The sequence below is a fragment of the Drosophila gunungcola genome, assembly GCF_025200985.1.
Source record: "Drosophila gunungcola strain Sukarami chromosome 2R unlocalized genomic scaffold, Dgunungcola_SK_2 000006F, whole genome shotgun sequence".
Taxonomy (NCBI): domain Eukaryota; kingdom Metazoa; phylum Arthropoda; class Insecta; order Diptera; family Drosophilidae; genus Drosophila; species Drosophila gunungcola.
In genome coordinates, this window is record NW_026453168.1 from 1,239,023 (window position 1) to 1,259,925 (window position 20,903).

At 44.0% G+C, this 20,903-nt stretch overlaps 6 protein-coding genes and 1 pseudogene across 6 annotated transcripts; 2 read left to right on the forward strand and 5 right to left on the reverse strand.

Moving 5' to 3' along the window:
* The first annotated feature begins 249 nt into the window (after nt 1-249).
* Nucleotides 250-7,990, forward strand: LOC128255153 (uncharacterized). Its single transcript, XM_052984697.1, has 8 exons — nt 250-404; nt 466-891; nt 954-1,662; nt 1,864-2,837; nt 4,757-5,614; nt 5,675-5,875; nt 6,053-6,919; nt 6,973-7,990. The coding sequence occupies exons 1-8, from the start codon at nt 396-398 to the stop codon at nt 7,600-7,602; spliced, it is 4,674 nt and encodes a 1,557-aa protein (XP_052840657.1). The 5' UTR covers nt 250-395; the 3' UTR covers nt 7,603-7,990.
* LOC128255156 (protein angel) lies at nt 2,952-4,315 on the reverse strand. Its single transcript, XM_052984699.1, has one exon. The coding sequence runs from the start codon at nt 4,157-4,159 to the stop codon at nt 3,104-3,106; it is 1,056 nt and encodes a 351-aa protein (XP_052840659.1). The 5' UTR covers nt 4,160-4,315; the 3' UTR covers nt 2,952-3,103.
* Nucleotides 7,991-8,149: 159 nt separating the features above from the next.
* LOC128255154 (peptidyl-alpha-hydroxyglycine alpha-amidating lyase 2) lies at nt 8,150-11,056 on the reverse strand. Its single transcript, XM_052984698.1, has 6 exons — nt 10,454-11,056; nt 9,589-9,787; nt 9,417-9,530; nt 9,270-9,357; nt 8,859-8,958; nt 8,150-8,799 (listed from the first exon to the last, which is right to left on the reverse strand). Exons 1-6 carry the CDS (start codon nt 10,876-10,878, stop codon nt 8,496-8,498), a joined length of 1,230 nt encoding a protein of 409 aa, XP_052840658.1. The 5' UTR covers nt 10,879-11,056; the 3' UTR covers nt 8,150-8,495.
* Nucleotides 11,057-11,501: 445 nt separating this feature from the next.
* LOC128255158 (uncharacterized) lies at nt 11,502-16,846 on the reverse strand (annotated as a pseudogene).
* On the forward strand, nt 13,963-15,017 carry LOC128255157 (protein lethal(2)essential for life). Its single transcript, XM_052984700.1, has 3 exons — nt 13,963-14,108; nt 14,222-14,609; nt 14,734-15,017. The coding sequence occupies exons 2-3, from the start codon at nt 14,222-14,224 to the stop codon at nt 14,907-14,909; spliced, it is 564 nt and encodes a 187-aa protein (XP_052840660.1). The 5' UTR covers nt 13,963-14,108; the 3' UTR covers nt 14,910-15,017.
* A 419-nt stretch (nt 16,847-17,265) lies between the features above and the next one.
* On the reverse strand, nt 17,266-18,501 carry LOC128254669 (sulfotransferase 1E1-like). Its single transcript, XM_052983874.1, has 4 exons — nt 18,204-18,501; nt 17,682-18,142; nt 17,556-17,630; nt 17,266-17,498 (listed from the first exon to the last, which is right to left on the reverse strand). Exons 1-4 carry the CDS (start codon nt 18,470-18,472, stop codon nt 17,359-17,361), a joined length of 945 nt encoding a protein of 314 aa, XP_052839834.1. The 5' UTR covers nt 18,473-18,501; the 3' UTR covers nt 17,266-17,358.
* Nucleotides 18,502-18,977: 476 nt separating this feature from the next.
* Nucleotides 18,978-20,367, reverse strand: LOC128255160 (sulfotransferase 1B1). Its single transcript, XM_052984707.1, is given in 4 exon segments — nt 18,978-19,235; nt 19,309-19,439; nt 19,441-19,840; nt 19,923-20,367. Coding segments are annotated over 4 exon segments (1,104 nt in total). The 5' UTR covers nt 20,345-20,367; the 3' UTR covers nt 18,978-19,084.
* Between the last annotated feature and the right edge of the window lie 536 nt (nt 20,368-20,903).

Below are 20,903 nucleotides of genomic sequence, written 5' to 3' on the forward strand. Positions count from 1 at the left end.
TTCATTAATATTTTTAAATAGTTTGGTAAAAATTATTGTATTCCTTTTTTTCTAAATGCATTGTTAGAATTAGCATAAAATAGAAAACTAAATTAACAACGTACTTATAATACAAGTTATACGACACATCTCTTCTTGTATATATATTAGCTGATTTTAACTATTTGTGTTGGTCACATTTTCCCAGCCAAATGCTCATCTCTGACAAAAGACAGGGCTGTTAAACACTCTCCCACTTTTGATAAAGAAGAAGCGGCACAAAAGGGAATACAATAATGCAGGCGAAGCGTCGTTTTTCTTTTGATTGGAAAACCTCGATGCCGGAGTAGAAAGCGTGCAACGTGTAAAAGTGGACCACATGCAGCTGGCCTTATCAGTTGTAAATACATAGAAAAATGGCCACAGTAAGCATTAAAAACACACATTTCATTTGCAATTGCATGTTAACAGAGTCTTGGCATTCAGATCTTTGCAGGCTCAAAGTTCTCTAGTCATGCTCTAGTGGAAGAAGAGGGGGAGGAGCAGGAGGAAGAGGAGGAGGAGGATTCCGCTGAAACTGGTTCCACGTCTTCGTTCAGTTTGCAGGAGTGCATCGATGAGTTTAGGGCACGCCGCATCCGTAGGGTCTCCACCCAAAGTCGCGACTGCGAGACCAACCACAACAACAACAACAACATGCCCAGGCAGATGCCCCGCATCCGAAGGACCATGGATGCGGACCTAATCAACCAGAATCGCTGCAACAAGGAGCAGGAGCGCAAGGGCAAGCCCTGCCAGAATGGCTTCTGCTACTGCTTCACCAGCGACAGCGGGGATTGCGGCTCCGCGGCGCCGCCACGTGACCAGCACGTGCGACTACCACGGCGCAGCAGGCGTTCCGAGAGCACTAAGGTTCGTTAATCTCTATCAGACTCAACATCCAAAATGAAACACATTCTAAACCCTTTTTCCAGCCCGCCACCAAGCAGAATAATCTGGGCAGCCAGCGGCAGCAGGCGGACAAACGTCGTCAGAGCGAGCCGGCCAACATAAAATCCAGCTTCAAATCTCCTTTAACCGCTGTCAGTCGCTTGAGAGCTGTGGGCGGCGACGATGAACCGCTCATCCACATCATTCAGGAGCTGCGCGACAACTGTGTGGTGTCCGAGGTGCGCGTAAATCGCCAAAAATTGCCAATTTCGGGCTCCAGCTGCCGGTACAGGAGCTCCCAAAACCTAAAAGGCACCACCAAAATGAAATCGTACGAGCCCATACCCCACAAACCTTCAGCCCCGGTTTTGTCCAACATCAGTGAGCAGGAATCAGCTGTCGAAGAGGGACTCGACGAGGATGTATTGCCCACGGAGCCCACAAGTCGTAGAAGCTCCCGATCTTGTCGAAGTTCTGGCGCAGGAGGTCGACTCCTGCAAAAGCGCCTCTCTCTGAGTCAAGTCAACTTCAAGACGCGCGACTCGCAGCAGCCGCCGCCGAAACCACCGCGCCGCAGCTCCCAAAGTCTGGACGGCAAGCTCTCGCAATCCTCGCTCACCTCTACGAATCCTTCGGTGCGGGAGGCGGAACGAGTTCTGGACGAGTTTCTGCGCAAACGTGGTGTTCAAGTACCTGGCAGTAAAATAGACTCCTCGCGCCGGAAGGACGGCCAGCGCAGATCCTATCCCATGGGTAAGTAATCAGCCCAGGCCCAAAACAATGAAACCGTAACCAAATCGAATTAGATATACAAAGTACCAAAAGAATTAATTTAACTAAAATTCAAATGTATTTACCAAATAAAGAATTGTGTTCCAAAACATTTGAGTTACGGTTTCAATTCCTGGACTTTTGGATTGTCAATGATCTCACGAGTTTTGTGTCACCATCTAGCTGAGGTGGAGAAGCCCCGGAGCCACAAACATCTGCCCACCTGCCCCTCACTCAGCGACATTGAACGCGTGGTGGAGTCCAAAAGGGGCTCGAATTACGCCCGGAATATACGGCAGGAAAGCAGCCGGAAAAGTGCGCCCGCCAAGGAAATAATTCTTGGCTGGACGGAGCCCAAGATCACCGATATGCTGAACTACGAGGGCAAGACAGCCAGCGAATTTAGGACCCAAGCAGAACCGCAAGTGGCCATTGGATGGCAACTGCCTAGGGCACAGCCTCAGCCTGTAGTTCCAAAGGTTTCCTTGGACACCGTGGATGGTAGTATGAGCGAGAACCTAGCATCAAATATGGTACACAAGGAGACGCCCATAAAATATCCTAGTGGAATTAGAACAGCTGGCGGTCAGGCCAGCCAGAAGTTCATCTGGGGCGAGCAGTGGCGAAATCTATCCCCCTGGAAGGGTAACAAATCGAAAAACTTGGGGAAGAAGTCTAAGAATTTCCTAAATACCTCCAAAAAGAAGATCCTGCGCTTCGTATCGCCCAAAAAGTCGAATCAACAGGAAAATCTAACGGAAGAACCGATCAAAATCACTCCCAAAAAATGCACTGTGGGCGTGCAGACCTCCACTTCCCAGCTGGAACTACATTCCCAGTCTCCGCCAGGCAGCTACCACTCGCCCATGCAGACCACGCCCTCGGGAACGACCACATCTACCCGCCAGCAGTTGGACAGGGAGCAGCCCTACTTTGACTTCGAGCGCAAGGTAGATGCTCCGACGCCTCCAAAGAAGTTGCCCCGTGCTAATAGAGCTCGCAAGCTGGATTTCCAAACGGAGGCGGCACCCACCACATATCGCTCATTCCACAAGGACCTCGATCAGGACGTTACCATCACCAAAATGGGCTATCTTTTGAGCAGTATTCGAGCCAAGTTGGAGGCTAGTGATGAACGGGCATTGCGCACTTTCCGGGTAAGTTTCTTTTTGTTATCTACATACATAATTTTTAAATAATTAGAACGAAAACGTTTCGTTTAATATTAATACTTCTTGAAACATTCAAATTCTTATTTGTTATAACGCTGGAATATTCGTTTTAAGAATTCTTTAATCTTTTTGCCCTTTTGGCGAGTTTTTTGTTTTTTAATTTTGAAAGCCAAATGTTCAATACGACTTATCAGCTTTCGTATCTTTATTGACGAGTCCGGGATAAAGCGACAAACTTAAATGCTGAACAACTAGACAACTGTGAATTTGGCGCCCAGGGCGTAGTGATCCGAACCCAAATAGTGGTTGGGGATCTGTCCCACGCTGCTGCAGCGGCTGATCGATGGCAGTGAATAGACGCTGATGGGCAGAAGCTTGTGCCTGCTCCGTGATCCAAGCGAGCGCAGGATGTAGTCCACAGTGATCCAGTTGTTCTGGTATGTGGAGGCTGTGCGCTCGCCGGGATCGATAAGCTCGAAGCGCAGAGGCGCAGGATTAGCTTCTGATTCCACTTCATCGCTCTTTTCGATGAGTAGTTCAATGGGAGACGAGTTCTCCAGACTGTTGAAGTCACCAGTTAGGACAATAGGTGTGTCCGTAGAGAAGGAGTGAAGCTCCTCTAGTATTCTGCCCACCTGAGCGCAGCGCACATCATCTCTTTTAGGGTTGTACAATAAATGCGTCGTGGCCACCACGAACTCCTTCTGCTGATCCTGCTTCTTTTTGAAACGAAACTTGGCAAACAGGGCCACATTCTCGCGATTGAGCAGAGCCACCTCCTGGTCATGCAGTTCCACAGCTCGGTGGTCCAGCAACTGGAACTTTGAGGAGTCATAAACAATGGCGCATCCGTCCGTGCGATGTCCAGTCTTCTTTTTGTAAACATAGGCCAGCCGTTTGCCGTTGCCCATGCGCAAGCCTTGTACGAGCAGCCCCAGGTGATCAAACTGCATCTCCTGCAGGCACAGGATGTCTGGATCCAGTTTGATCAGCTCCCGCTGAAGATTCTGCTGCCGGCGACGCCAGCTGAGAAACTCCTGTGGGATGCCCACGTAGAGGAAGAGGTGCTCCAGCAGAAGGTCCTGGGCCAGGATGTTGTACGAGACCAGCTTGAAGGTGGACGAATTGTGGGGAGCTCGCGTTCTAGGCTGTTCTCCCACTGGCGTCCACCGCCTGTTGAAGTCGTAGCCCGTCTCCATCTCCTCCGATTTTTGTTTGCGCTTTCCGTTTGCCTTTTTTGTGTGGCTGCTCCGGATGATATGGGTCCTGGCCTGGAGTGCAGCGTTGCGGAGAAGGGATTTGTACATCTCCTCAGGTTCGCCTCGCCATGTGAATGTGCTCCTGGTCCCCTTTAAATGCCTCTGTTCCGGATTGTTTTCGGATGGCGTTCGAATTCGCCAGGGGAAAGGGAAAATATGCTGTTGTCAGCTGTTCTTGCTTGTTGCGTCGTCCGTTTTGCGCTCTTCGCTGGGCTGCACTGCAGCTGATATCGATAACACACTGGCATTCAGACTATCGAAATTTGAAATTGGAATATGAGAGCAATTAAAATACAGTCCACACTCAAGGGGCTTAAGTTTTCATATATAAAAAACCTTCACAGTATTACCTTTCTTCAAAAATGTTAATCACAGATAAAACTAAGTGTCCTTCTTGGGCCAATTTTTTAATGCTTTTTTAAGTAACAATCTTAATTTGTCGTAACGGTCTAAAATTTTATTTTATCACAAAGTTAAGAGTCAAGCCATAACTTGATGTTAATTAAATACATGCTTGAAACAAATCCTTACTGTTAAATAGAAAAGGTTCGATACAGTCAAACCCCCTTTTTTTATTTTATATATACATTTAATAAATTAATTATGTTTTATTAAAATTACCTATTCAATTTAACATTTTCCCAGGACTGCTCTCGCTTTGATCCTCATGAGCGCAGTCATCATCAAGCCGAGAGCTTCGACTGCACAGATGGTCCCAGCAGTCTGGTAACCACATCTGTGGCGACTACACGTCTACAGCGCGATCTCGACAGCGAACCCATTTATTCGGAAATCGAGGAGGATTGCCTGCGGATTAGAGGAAGTCCACATCATGAGGATAAGACCGCAGCGAAGAGAATAAATCCGACTCCAACTCCAACGGGAAGCTCCACGGCATATGTGAGTGAGTCCATGCCGGATCCATCGCCTTCGCCTGCCGATCTCAGTGCTATGTACGCCAGGGTGCAGAAGGCGCCGAAGAACTCACCGCAGATGAAGTCCCTGGTTGTCCAGTCAGAGATAAATGTGCAGACTACTTCTCAGCCACAGCTAATTGCGCCTGTTAGCCAGCCCCAGATAACTTATAATGTTGTACAACCTAAGAAAACTAGCCAGCCTATGCCACCTCAGTTAACCCCGCAGGCGATTCAACCTCCATTGAGTGCTCCCAGTCAGCCTGTGGCCTTGGGTCACTTTCTACAGGAATCCATGAAGAACGGCAACTTCTTTCAGTTCATGCCACTGCCCGAGGAACCGAGTGGTGCTGAATCCTCCTGCTCAGCCAGTCAGACCACAGACTCCTCTGTGATTCGGCAGCCCAAACTGAAGTCGCCAACTCCGCTTACCCATCAATCCCTGAACAATATCAGCGAGCAGCATTCACCGCCAAAAAAGAATCGAAATCTCTCCCGTTCGGAACTCTCCCTGCAGCGCAGCGAGATCTTTCTGGACAATCTGTGTCGCAGTGAACTGGTATTGGATCGTCCGGAAAAGGTGCACAATGTAAGTGGCCTCGAATGGGTTTTACCTTCCATCATATCTCTTATTAAGAACCCTTTACAGACCAGTTCCATTGCGGATTCCGTTTCGTACGACATGCCCAACGAAGGAGCCGATGAGTTGTACGCCGATTACAGTTTGGGAGGGGCGTGCAGTGCCGGCAGCTCCTTTGTGGCGAATGACTATGGCTCTGGACAGATTGAGCCGGAGCCGGCTAACCAGAGCACTCCCAAAAAGAAGCAGAGCCAGCGGTTTACAACCAAGGTAGAGATTTTTGTTGACTCCCATTAGATCTTAAGGCTTTCGCTTGCATTCGACACTGAAACTTCTGTAAATAGCCACTATCACACTGTACTTATCCAAATCTTTCCGAAACGCATATGAAATATAAGATTGTTTTTGTTTTGGCCATAAGAAATTGAGTAATAATTAATCTTTCAGCCATCGCGCAATCTGACCATCGACATAAACGATGGCCCAGTCACGCCACTGCGTCAATTTGGCCAGAATCTCAGCTTCAGTTGCCCCACAACCCCTCAGCAGGCAGTGGCTGGTGCTGGGGCGGAGGATCCCACTGCCCTCCACAACAGCAGCAGTTTGGGTGAGCTGATGCAGACGGTGCCCATACCCAGTGACAGCCAGCTGATGTCGGTCAGCGCTCTGGCTCGCTACCGCCTGCTGAAGAACGCCCTGCGTCGCTCGTATCGCAAGGGGAAGGATTTCTTTCTGGCGGAGAAGCAGCGACTGACTCACAGCCTAAATCTCTCGAGAGATCAGTCGAATCAAACGGAAGGGGAGCTGGACAGTAGCACCTACTATGCCAGCTTCAACCTGGACTCCCTGCTGAATGAGTCGCTGAACCCCAATGAGCAGCTGGCCCAGGCAGTGAGCATATGTCGCCAGATGCCAGAGCTGGAGATCTCCGCTGAGATGGTGGAGGCCGAGCGACTACTGCTCTTCTCCAGCCTGCGAAAGTCGGCTCCACTTGGGTCGCAATTAAATGAGGATGCTCTGGCCGCTAGGAGGCCATCCCAGTGCCTGCTAATCGATGCCATGGAACTGCCGGTGAGGGCGGATGTCAACCAGGATATGTTCTTCAACTACCATTACATCTGCACCTTTGAGTGCGGTGGCCGCATTCGCTCCACGCAATCGGTGGAGTGCCAGGATGGATGCGCCTTCTTTCGGGACTGTGGCTTGGAGTTCTATAGCGGTGAGAAGGCGGAAAGCTTGGAGCTGCGCTGCCAGATCTTCATGCTGCGCCTGCGCAAGGTTTCCACGCTGGCTCTGGAGCCTGCCAAGTCACTGGTAAGTGGATTTAGATCTCCAAGGAAGCAGTTTCCTAATGAGTTACCTTACAGCGACGTGGCAGTGGGAATTTAGGTTCCGCCAACTCTAGTTCTTCCACGGGCTCTGGTGGCGAACAGATCATCTCCCGCTTTCGCCTGCATGCTTCTTTCAAAGTACAAGCCATGAACTTGGCACCCTTTCAACTGGTGGCCAGTGAGACGAGATCCAGCGATAAGATTTGCCTGCGCAGCTCGCGATCCTGGCAATTGCCCTTAAGTACACACACAAAATCCACGAATCTGGGCCCGGCTATATCCATTACTGGACGAGTGGACTTACGGCTGCCCAAAGCCCGTTTCGCCGGCTACCTTAATGTTCAGGACCCGAAGAGCAAACACAACTGGAACCGGAGATGGTGCAGTCTGGATGGCGTGCAGCTATCCGTTTGGCAGCATGAAGATAATCTGCTGGATGAATCACCCCTTTTTTCGCTCGAGCTGCCGGGGTGTGGGCAATCTTCGATAGCTGCAGCCCCGCGGGAACTGTGTGCCCGGGCGAGGAGCTTTCTACTGCAGGGTAAAGAACCCGATTACGAATCGGGAGTCTTCTTTGCCGCCGATACTCAATCTGAGCTCTTCGAATGGCTGTCGCACTTAAACGAGGCTCTGCAATTTGCCAGGCATTGGCTGAATTCCACCTGACAGCCGTTGCATTCCCTAGAGATTTTTATTTTTATATGTGTTGAAGTTTTCTATTTATATTTGCTAGTATTTAAGTTATGCCCAAACATTTCTGTTTTTATTTGTAAATTAGAGTGTTTGCCCTGCAAACTAAGCCGCTCGAATACCTAACATAGGGCTGGATATACACATTTTTTGCTTAGGTTTAAGAACATATCTATAAGAATTAACATTCCTTGGCCTTGAGGGGATATAGTCATTGGATCTGAACCATCTAATCCCCGTGTTCTGTGGGCTTGCCGTTCACGTCACAACAACAACAGTTTATTACATACATAATTTACATGGGGCTACGATAAGTTGATAAGATACCGATACGATTATATATTTGATATAGGTTACAATATGATACACAATGTATGTTTATATGCGCTGGTTGCCCCCGGTTATCTGCGGAATCCATGCGGTTATCCAAGCTCACGTGCCCACATCCTCACATTCGTGCCTAGTTAGTGCCTACGCATAACTATTACATTTAAGTATATGTACTATTTAAGCTGCTTTGTAATTTTGTTTTCGTTTTCGTTTGCTCATTACAGTGCAAAACATAAGATTCTGAGGTTATGTTTGTTGTGGTATTGTTATCCAAGCAATTTACATTCTTAACTTGTACACATTTCTTAAGCACTTACTAATCTCTATTGATCTGACGATGGGTTGCTTTAAACTGTACTTGGTGTGGGCTCTGCTTAATGCTTAGGTTCTGTTTAATCTGTTTCCGATTTGGTGTCTGATTTTGTGTGCGTTTTCCATTCGCTTGCTGCTGATAACTAATTGAGTGGAATCTATGGATCTAGGGATATGAAGGAGCGCAGTGCAAGTCGGACTTTTGTTTCAGGGTTTTGGTTTTATGCTCAGGCCAGCACATATTTCCACACTCGATTTGTCTGGTGGTTGGTTCCGATTTCGGTCACGTACAAAGCCGATCCATTCACACTGACCGCCATGGAGTGCGGGTTCTTGAACTCGCCCCAGTGGCCGATGATCGCCTCGGAGCGCGGATCAATGGTGAATCCCCGCACGGGCAGCATGGAGGTGGGTCCGTTCACCGCGAACACTATGTCGCCATAGCTGGCTACCCCAAAAACGCGTCCCAAGTCCGGTTCCTGGATGGTTGCCGCCGGCTCACCCTCTCCATGGGAGGATATCAGTCCAGCCCTGTCAAACAAATGTCGTTGATATACATTTACATTTTTAAAGTATAAGATAATCCTTACTTGGGGCAGACTACGCGCATATTCTCCCTGTCAGCGATGCACAGAAGATCCAGGTGTTCCAGCAATGTTATAGCATGAGGAACCTGCAATGAGAGGAATTCTGCATAATGGGTGGGTTAGAAAATGTGAAACCATTCAAAGGTGCCTTAAAAATACAATATTTATTTTAAACATTTTACCCAAACAATAGTCATAGAAACTTGTCAAAAAAAATATAAAGCTTAAAGGCTTTTGAAGACTTATACATATACCATGGAAAAGTATATACAAATTTACTAAGAATTCATAAAAATACCAAGGGAATGGCAAAAATGCGTTTCCAAATAAATGAGATTTTGTTTACACAAATTATATATAAGGACCAAAAACAGCTTGATCTTCCCACTTAGTATGAAAATTAAGTATACGCACCGGGTGGCTGGGGAATCGTACGTAACAGCTTGCCAGCGGCATTGAACTTGAGTATGCGACTATTGCAGTACCCATCAGCGATAAAGAACTGTGGATTGGGATAACAGTGAATTAAAGTACGAAATTATTTGGACAGCTACCTCTTACCTCTCCGGTTGTGGCCACTGCAATTGAAGTGGGCTTGCACAGGTGCTTAACGGATGATCCCGGCCTAAATCGCTTGCCAATGGTCAGCAGTGGCTTGTTGCTAAAGGGCTTAAACTAATTGAAACAATGATTACAGCTAAGAGTCTCGTATTTAAATTAATCAAATATTTACCTTAAAGGCCTGGTGCATGGCCACATCCGTAATCCAGTAATTGCCGTGTCCATCGATGGTCATGCCATGTGGCATATAGAACATGCTCGATCCCCATCCGGACTTAATAGCTCCCGTCTTCGCGTCCAGCACGTAGATGGTCTTCTCCTTAATGGGCCCGTATTCAATTAGGTAGTATATATTGCTCTCGTTAAAGGTACTGAAATAGCAATGGCGAGAATAAGATTAAAGGATTTCACCAATTTGGTTTGATCGATATACTAAATAAAGGAGTTTTATGTACGTCTATAGCATTTTAAATCTTGAAATTAAAAAATTATACAATACATTTGATCTATTGCCTGATTGTTAATAATATTAACTGATAATAATATTTGATCGAACTAAATATTTATATGTACAATTTTAAATCTTAAGCTAAAAAATGTTTATAAGGAAAAAAAGCTGGAAAAAAGTAACTAAAATTATTATTTTGTCTACATCTATTAACAGATCTATACAGCTGCGGTCAAAATAAAAGTACTATGAAAATGTAAAGTGCTCAAAAACATACAAGGTATAGGACAACATTACTTTTAATTTATCATAATGCTTACTAACCAGTAAACAAAATGGAAAAAAATATTTTAAAATATTTATGGTAATTGTGAATTTTATAATTGCCACATTTAGTTTATATTATTAGCTTCAAAGCAATTTTTGGTTTGTATATCCATAAGCTTCTTAACTATAACTACGATAACAACTATTCTTTTGACCCTTTTCTGATATATTTCGAAAACAAGATCATATTGCTGGTCTTGTGTTTTTCTATGTGCATATGCGATAGACACTTGTTACTAGGCAGCGACAGCTGTTGACCTACTTTACATCCCAGTAGCGCTCGGCACGGTGGAAAACCACCGGATTTCCCTGTGGATCCACGGCCACGGCGGTGACCTGGCCAAAGCTGTGCTGCTGCTGCTCGGTGGGCCAGTTCTCCACGAGCACTGGCGTCGGAACACTGGCCGCCGGAAGGGGCACATTGTCGTAGCTCCGTTGGTTCTGCAGGGCCACCGCATCATCGTTCGCCACGGGTAGTGGCAGATCCGACTGCTCCGGCTTTGCGAGACCCTTCTCCTGGAGCCGCCGCTTGATGAGCGCCCGAACCTGGTCGAAGAAACGCTCGTTGAGATTCACACCTGGTCCCAGATCCACGGCCAATCCTGCTGGCAGGTGGTTGCTGCTGCTGCTGGGCGCCACACATCCGAGACTTAAGGCCAGCAGTGTCACGAACAGGAGGCGCGACATTTTCTGGAAGTCCTGGGATTTTCTTCACCAAAACAAAAGGAAATTTGGCTTCTAACTGCGCTCACTCGATTTTCCACACTGCCAACATCTGTTGGCGGTGTCTATATGTTGAGCTGGCAATAGATTAACTGACTTTGGCCCAAGCACACACACTCGCACACACAATCGCACACGCACTCCCACGCTGTTCGATTTTCGCTTTCAATGCGACGCCTGCGCCTTGGTCCTGCACAGTGGGACAAACTGAAAAAGTCTGGGAGACATACACCATTTAGAAAGGGGAAAAAACATAATGTCAAAAATAATTTTTTTTATTAAGTACACTACAACAATTACATTGAAAGAATAATTTTAAGTTTGGGAATATTAAGAGTTTTTTAATAAAAAAAATAAAATTAAATAAACTTATAGTTTTGAAGACTTATCCACTACTCTCACTGTCGGGCAGAATGCAGTATTGAATAAATTTATTATTATGTTCATCTTTTATGATGTACATTTAAAAAAAAAAAATATATCTAAGCTCTGATTGAGTTTTGAAAATGGCTTCCCCCGAAAAGAGCTGTAAGTAAGTGCAGTTAAAACATATTTCATACCCACTGTGGCCCTGCCACAAGACGTCGTGAATTTGGAAAGCCTTTATTGATTTTCCAATGGGCCCGCGTAAACAGTGAAGGCGAAAAGTAATACGACACTCGATACTATTTTATTCAGCACGAATACCGATAACAATTTGGGGAGATAAACTCGACACCATTACGTTGTTTAGAGCCGAACAGTCCGTTCGGTTGTGGGGTTCTTGCCACCCCCTTTTTTTTATGTTGGTCTACGGAAGCATACAATCGGCAGTCAGTGTCTTTGACGTCACAGCGAGTCGTGCTGGCGGTGAGGGGGCGAGGCTTGAGGGGCGCTATCCGGGGTGGCTGCATCCTACGTCCCCCAATCCCAGTTCGGCTGGGTCCAAATATATCCGGTGTCGGTCATCGAGCAGTAGGCATTATAGTAGCGCCCCGGCGACCTGCGAAAATGCGAAAGCAATTACACAACCCGACAGGTCCGGATAGGCTAATTCGATTTCCAGCCTGGCCTCTGCGGGGACATAGCCGGAAACTCACCGGCAGTACGAGAACTGGGGGCACTTGCAGCGGAAGAGGCTCTGGAACTCCTCCTTGCACACCTCGTTCCACCAGCAGGTGCGCTGCAATGGATTGAAATTCGGTTAGCCTAACCCTGTAAACAAAACCTCCAATAAACCATAGAGACCTCGGTCATGTAGCCATGGACACTCTGATCCGAATAGCTTCGCTTCGAGAGATGCGCCTGCACATGGCAAAGCGACAACGTCATAAGCAGAAGCAGAAGCAACAGTCGTGACGTCACGGGCAACAAAAGGGGGGCGGACTGTAGTAAGGCCAACAAAAAAAAAAGGGAAAACAATTCTCAACAATCGAACTATGGCGTAGAGTATTTTTCTTACTTACCATCTTCTTGGCTTATTTTTTTGGTGCGTTTATTTAACCTCCGCTTGTAAAGTACAGTGAACACTTCACGTGCCGCAAGTCCTGTCTTGAATGTCGTCTGTTTTTTGTTTGCCTCCTGATGGGGCGGTGGCGTCGGCATCTCGGCTGCCTTGCATAAGCAAAGGAATTGGCCCCGTTCGCCGTCGGCTTTCAGCTTTCACTACTTTCACACTCGCTCACAGCCACAGCCACCGCCTGCAGTTGCACATCTTTTTTGGAGTGGTGTTGGTGAGCTTTTGGCCCATTTTCGGGAGATAATTGCCCCACTGTTTGGCTGCACTGGGTACATAAGAAAATACAGGGGTCATCTACAGAATATTTTCCAGGATTGCTTAAAATGGAATTTTTTCAATAATGTAATGGTTCCAGAATTATTAAATGAGTTGTGAAACTTCTTGGACCTGTATTTTTAATGCTTTTAGAAAACTATTCAATATAATACAAGCTATCATCGCATACAACATGTTTTTTTTATATAAATAAATATTTGTTTTTTTTTTTTTGGAAAATGTGGACCAATTTTTAATGATCTGTGTTAAGCAAAAAAGCCATCCGGCAACCGAGAATAAATAAAGCACATTCCAAAGCTGTAAGAGTCTATTAAATTTCAATTTTTCTGCAAATCTGGAAAATCCCAAAAAACAAACTTAAATTATTGCGAAAACACCAATCTTAAAAATATAATTGGAAAAGCGAAACGGCTTATATAAGTTTGAATTGGTCGCATCAAAAATAAACAGTGCCAACCAAAATGTAAAAAAGAATGTATAAATTAATGTATACGTGCATCATATACATAAGTACCCCTTAATAATTATAATAAATAATTTATGTGATACTAACTCAGCAAAATTGTAGCTATAAATTCCCAACAATATTTGAAAATTCTTTTGTTTGGTCTGTCAAATTTCGGGCGACGTCATCTCATTCGTCTGATTGAAAACGCACGCGACATGACTCAGCAGCGGAAAAACAAAGAACAAGCAAAAGTGCCTGATGCTTAAAATAGTTTATAAAGTCATTTAGTGGGCAAAGTATTTTCATATTGGCCACGTCAAATTTACAGTTTCAACAGGTAGAAAATTATAAAAATTCCTTTATATCTAGCAAAATTTGAGGGCGTAAAAATTTGTTCTGGCATTTTCCAGAAATTCATTTTGCGATTTGAATTTTCTGAAAAGAATTTGCAGGCATATTAATATGTAAACAAAATACATTTCAAATACAAATTACATGTTTTTGTGTAGGTTTTGTGTTTAGAATGTGGGGCACACAATGCACAAACAAGTTTGTTCTGGAAGCAAACAATCAAAAACACTATTTATTCAGCTCCGAAAAAGGCTTGTCTGTGGTGACTAAGATGGAACATATAGAATTTTCTTTGGGTCAGCATGATAGCCGGCGTCTGAGTCTCCAAATCATCGACTCCCACGGAAGCCAAACAAAACAAGCTGAAATCGTTCGCAGATTCGCACCAAATATATGTGTTTGGCATATATAAATTCTGTATGTTCTCTATAGAGAGTGAATGTATGACGCTCGTTTAAATTTAGATGGCAAATAAATTTTCATATTTTTAGACCACGGTGGAAGATGTAAACACTTGGTCGAGGGTATAAAACAGTGTGAGTGCTAGTAGAGCTCCATCAAAATCGCAACAGCCGCGAACCGAAAAAGACACGCGAATCGAAGTGAATTAATTTTGAAAAGGTACGCAAAAGGATACATCCACCATAGAAAATTCGAATAGAATAGAAGGACAATAAGTGCAATAATTAGTGAAGTGATTGGCTCACTATCGTCTCGTTTCTTGACCAAATTAGATGTCCGTGGTGCCCCTGATGTTCCGTGATTGGTGGGATGAGCTCGACTTTCCAATGCGCACCTCGCGCCTCTTGGATCAGCATTTCGGCCAAGGACTGAGGAGGGATGACCTCATGTCCTCGGTGTGGAACTCCCGCCCCACAGTGCTGCGATCCGGCTATCTGCGCCCCTGGCAGAAGAACAGCCTGCAGAAGCAGGAGTCCGGCTCCACCCTCAACATCGATAGCGAGAAATTCGAGGTGATTCTGGATGTCCAGCAGTTCTCACCGTCCGAGATCACCGTCAAGATCGCGGACAGGTTCGTCATCGTGGAGGGAAAGCACGAGGAGAAGCAGGACGAGCACGGATATGTCTCCCGCCAGTTCTCCAGACGCTATCAGCTGCCAAGTAGGTTCAAGAAGTTAAAGAACTATCTTCTTTTGATAAATATAAATATCTTAAAATACTCAACTATTTATATATAAACTTGTGATGCAATATCTTCGATGTTAACCAAATATCCTACTTACAGATGATGTCAATCCCGATTCGGTAACATCCTCCCTCTCCTCCGATGGCCTGCTGACCATCAAGGCGCCCATGAAGGCACTGCCACCTCCATCGACTGAACGCCTCGTCCAGATCACACAGACTGGACCCTCATCCAAGGAGGACAATGCTAGGAAGGTGGAGACCTCCACGGCCTAAAGATGAATTTTATGTGCTGCTTCCAGTGTTAGTTAGTTTATGTCTACGTGTGCCTTAAATATTGGATTTTTACAAATTTTATATCAATTAAAACGAAAGAAAAAGATACATTTTTGGAATTCTTGGTTTATTGATATGATTATTTTCAGTCAACCAATTTTAGCATTTTCTATAACCATCATCATTTTTTTCGAAATTTGATCAAACCCAAAATTTTTGAGCTGTGAATGCCAGTTTGTTGGAATTTTTATGACAAAATCAACGAGCTATGGCATTCCAACATTGAACCAATATAATTTATAGTTTCGATCAAAAAACTGCAATTAAAACTCATATTTTGGAGGTCGCCAACTTTAGCTTTTTATAAGGGGTACCATCATCATTTTTTTTCGAAATTTGATCCAACCCAAAATTTTTGAGCTGTGAATGCCAGTTTGTTGGAAATTTTATGACGAATTCAACGAGGTATGGCATTCCAACATTGAACCAATATAATTTATAGTTTCGATCAAAAAACTGCAATTTAAACTCATATTTTGGAGGTCGCCAACTTTAGCTTTTTTATAGGTACCCCATCATCATTTTTTTCGAAATTTGATCCAACCCAAAATTTTTGAGCTGTGAATGCCAGTTTGTTAGAAATTTTATGACGAATTCAACGAGGTATGGCATTCCAACATTGAACCAATATAATTTATAGTTTTGATCAAAAAACTGCAATTTTAAAATATATATTTTGGAGGTCGCCAATTTTAACTTTTCCACTGCTCTACAATCTCTATGACCAGTTTAGGCAAACATTATAATTATCTTAATAATGCTATTTAATAAGAAATGTCCGCAGTTCTAACCGTTATATTTTTTATTATTTATTTTCCTCCACCATTATCTAAGGATTATTTAATAATAGCAGTTCATCCATAGTAACAGAGTTTCTGTCGAGATTTTTTTGTAATAAGGCTCTTGCCCTTTCAATTTGTTCGGGCAAAAGTTCATCCTTGTAGCCATTAACCTTTCCACGTCGCAAGAAACTAAAAGATTGGGATTGAAATTATATTTAAGGAAAGTTTTACTAATTCCCTTACTTGAAGTCCGTTTTGATGCCGAGACTTTCATGAGATCTCTCCCACTGATGGTTCGTCGTTGGATTTTCTGTGGCAAAGAAAACAAAATAAAAAGTTTCTTGAATCAAATTAAAGTTATTTAACTAACTTTTCATTTCCTCGAATGACAAATGCTTAAGAAGTCTCTCCATTTGCAGTTCGGTGACAGATTTATTCAGGAAACAGGAGGCATCGTTGATCACGCCACGTAGATCTTTTTTCATTCTTTCGAAACTGGTGTAAAAGATCCAGGGTTCATTTCGAAGTTGGTAGTTTCCGTTGGACAAGAGGTCGTCAAAATATTGCTGCAGTGTTTTTCCAGTGAAAGCACCATATGTGACACCGTGGTGATATCTAGATACCCAGGCATCTAGGGGATTCCGAAACACAAAGATCACCTTGACTTTTCCTTCCCAAAGTTTTTTGGGCAGTAAGGCGAGGGGAAGATGAGTTTTTATGAGTCGTGGTGATTTGCACTCCTCTACAGGCCTTAATGATCTTTCTAAATTGCCATATTTAACGAAATCATACCTAAATATCAATGTGGCTTAAGGTTATCAATACTTTTAATAAAGAACATTAAAAACCCACTCCAAAAACGGACTACGTAGTTCTTGATCTGTGGCCAACGCCCCCTCAAAATCGGTATTGTTGAGCAGTAGCCACACCATTTCCTGCATCCAAGTAGTTCACATCATCGTCTCGAACCTCCATGTCATGCACTAAATTAAAAAAACAATCCATGTTTTTCCTATGGAAATGCTTTCGCTTCGTCCAGTCTTTATTAATTAGGTTGGTCGGATAACTCTGTGGCGTGACCGGAACGCGTTCCATGGCGGTAGCTTACTGACTTGATTTGCAAAAAAGTAGAGCTAAAATGAAACTTTTCGGTGATAAGAAATGTTTGCATTTTTTATTTGTTTATTTAAAAATCTTTTGCGATTGCATTTTATTGTTTGTTTATATTATTTCAATTTCAATTGGTTAAATAAATTTCATAGAGGGCAACATAAAGCACAATTAAAAAAATATATAATATAAAACTAAATGGATCTAGTTATGCATTTAGTTATCGAAACTCGTTAACTTTTAGTTAACTTAATGTTGACAAATACAAACAAATATTTTTTAATACTTCCTGTGTCGTGCGTAAGAATGTTGGCAATATGTAATGAAAAAAGCCGTACATCACGCGGTGTCTTACATGTTATTAATTTGTTTGCATCTGCCATTTTGCACTAAAGAATTGACTAAATCAACAAAATGTTTATCGTCAAAGCAACTTTATTTATCTCATTTAAGCAACTGTAAGTTTATGTGTCATTATCTCTTAATTATTTTATTGGTTAGGGATTATTTAGGAGGAGCAGTTCTTCCATAGTCACAGATTTATTTTTTAGAACCGCTTTTATACAATCGTTGGCCTTCGCTATTTGCTCGGGCAGAAGTTCGTCCTTGAAACCGTTGACCTCTCCTCGTCGCACGAACGAAGATACTCATTTTAAATTTAAATGGCATTTTAGAGTATGAAATGTCTTTTCTTACGGGTGGGTCTCCTTGCGTGCATTTTTGTGTTTTACTTGGGCTAGTTCCCACAGATGATTTGTTGTTGTATTTTCTGTAATCAGAAATAGTTTAAGAATCTGTTCTGTAATAATATTTTACTTACTTTTCATTTCTTCGAAAGACAAATGCTTTAGTAGTCGCTCCATTGTTTGCTGATCGCTGATGGGTTTCTCAAGAAAGCTGGACACATCATTGATCACTCCTCGCAGATCTTTCTTCAATCTTTCAAAGCTGGTATAGAAGACCCAGGGTTCATTTCTCAATTGGTAGAACTCGTGGGCGTGTTCAATGATCTCAGTTGCAAAACCTTCAGTGGCTAAGATTTCATCGAAATACTGATGCAGTGTCTTCCCATAATAAAAGCCAAATGAAACGCCATGGTAATATCGAGATACCCAGGCATCTAGAGGATTCCGAAAGACATAAATCACTTTGTTTTTTCTCTCCCAAAGTTTCGAGGGCAGTAGAGCAAGTGGAAGGTGAGATTTGATCAGTCGTGGAGACTTCAATTCCTCGACAGGCCTTAATGATCGTTCCTCATCCTCATATATAAGAAAGTCAAACCTTAAAGGGAAACAATATATAGTTTTAAGTATATTTATATTTTTAAAAACGATTAGCTTACTCCATAAACGGAGAACGTAGCTCCTGATCTTTGGCCAACGCTCCGTCGAAATCGAAGTCATTGATAAGCAACCACAGTAATTCCTGCATCCAAGTGGTCCCACATTTCTGCAGAGTTACAATCCACACATCATCATCTCTAAGCTTCATGTCATGCACCAAATTAAGAAACTTCTCTGAATTTTTCCTAAACATGAGTTTTCGGTTCGACCAGTCCTTGTCGATGAGGTTTGTAGGATAACTCCGTGGCGTGACCTGTTCGCGTTCCATGGCGCAAGATTACTGACTTGAAGCGCAAGAGTGTTGTTCAAACTTCACAATAGTGGTTCACTATTTAAGAGATGGGTCTCTTCTCATTGTTCTCTCTTTCGCATTTTCATGATAAGATCTCATAGTAGTTGTTGGTGGCTTGCTTAAGGTTTGTTTTGATTTGCACACTACTCTATCGGTTGATAATGGAAATGTAAACAAGCTGAGCTAAAGATATAGATGTCAGAAATTCACTAAGTAGGCCAAAAGCTGGGAAAACTTGATAGGGGCCTTCTGAAATTATTATTTTTTTTTCAAATCAATGTTTTGATTTTGTTTCGAAGACGAACAAATTTGTGGAAAAGTCTAACCCTTTTCGTAGACATTTATATATATATATATATATATATATGGAGGCATTTTATATGTAATGAATTTATTGAAGTAGCTGTCGACAAAACTGAATATGCTGATAATAAAGTGACAACCACAACAAAGTAAACAATTCGCTTATAAAACCATTAAATTACCTATAGTATAGGGGAAGCAATTATTTATTAAACATATATCACCACAGCTTACAGGCTATTAACAAAGATTACACAAAATATATATTATACCAAAACAGGTGAATTACGTGGAAGCAAACTTGCTGTAATTGGCAAAGTCATCCATGTTCAATTTGTAGTCCCGCAGATTGATGTCCGACCAGAGATCGAACTCCCGGATGATGTCGGCGGTGAGCTCATCCTTGTGACTGCCCACCACTCCGCGGCGAACGAATCTGTGTGGCGAAGTGCTGATTAGCCAGCTCCTGGCAAGTCCTTTGCATATGCTCAATGGGTGTTGGGACTTACCTGAACTCCTCCACTTCTCGTCCAGCGGCCGCCTTCATGCTCTCGAACTCCTTGACATGATTGCAGGCGGGATTATCGCGCATGCTCTCGAAGGATAGGTGTCGCTGCATTTGCTCAATCTGCTCCGGGCCTGACCTTCCGATTGAGGAACTGAGCCACCTCCGCGATGACCGCACCCAACTGACCCTTCATTCGCTCGTAGCTGGTGAAGAATATGTTCGGCTCGTGGCGCAGCTGCCAGAAGTCGAGGACATGCGGCCAGCAGGGCGTGAAGTTCACATAGCCATCGATGAAGGAGTGCATGAAGTCCGACTTGGTGCCCTGGTAGCCCACCATTCCGCGCCAGTGGTGAAAGTACGAGATGGCGGCATCCTTGGGATTGCGATACACATAGATGATCTTGGGCCGCTTGCTCCAGATTTGTCTGGGCAGCATCCAGGCGGGCAGATGGGACTTGATGAGTCGCGGCGAGGGCAGGGCATTGGCTGCGGCGATGGTGTCATGTGGAACATTGGGAACCACTCCATTGAATCTGGAAAAGATTCGTTTTGATTAGTGACTGGTCCTGAAGACCAGTAAGACCAGGTTAATTATCCAAAAAAAAAAAAACGCACTCCAGGAAAGGCGATCTCAGCGTCAGATCCACGCTCTTGGCCGTCTCGAAATCACACTGATTAACCACCAACCAGGCCAGCTCCTGCATCCAGGTAGTGCCGCACTTCGGCAGGGTAACAATCCACACATCATCCTCGCGAACCTCGAAGTCGTAGACGCGATCCAGGACCGGCTGAAAGGTGTCCGCCAGGCGACAGAAGCGCTGCTCCCAGTTGCCGACCACCGGAACCGCGGGCTCACTGCTCGCGAAGATCGAGGAGTAGCCGCCACTGATGGCCAGCTTGTCGATCTGCTCGAAGGGCACGCTCTTGGCAAAGAAACTCGACTGGGGCATCTTTTTTTGGGGTGGATCGCGAGGTGTCAAAAACTCAAGTGTGGAAACGATCGATCGAACTGATCGGTACGGCAGTTGAAACCGCATTAAACGCAGCTTGAGAAACACCCAGCCATCGGGAGCAGAATCTCGGGTCTTTCAGCAACTTGGAGATGGGAGCGTGACACGATCGCTTAATGAGCTCCAACCTTTTGTTAAGTTGTGTCAAAGGGAAGCCACTTGAATCTGCTTGTATGAACTAAATGAGTACTTTGGCCAAACAATCACGGAACCATCGCCAAATCACCAAGTAACATTATGCAATTAACGCGTAACCGGACTCGTTTTTGTCCATATGCGACACGATTTTGGCCGCATGAATCGATCGTGCGGTAAGACTGAAAGACTTTCTTTGTTGGGACGGCCGAAAGAAAGTTTTTGGGCTGGAAACGTTTTGTTTACCTTTTGATTGAGGCGGCCAGGTGAAATTAAGCCCACAGATTTGGGCAGTCGCTAAGTTGGAAGAATGCCAGCCTTTAGTTGGGCAAAACAGGTTGTTAGCATTCAGAGAGGGTTGAGGACAATCCAATAGAATTGTTTATTAAATCGGTCAAAGTGAGTGAGGGGAATATAAACAATGATGTTGATCAATACATTGATTCTGAAA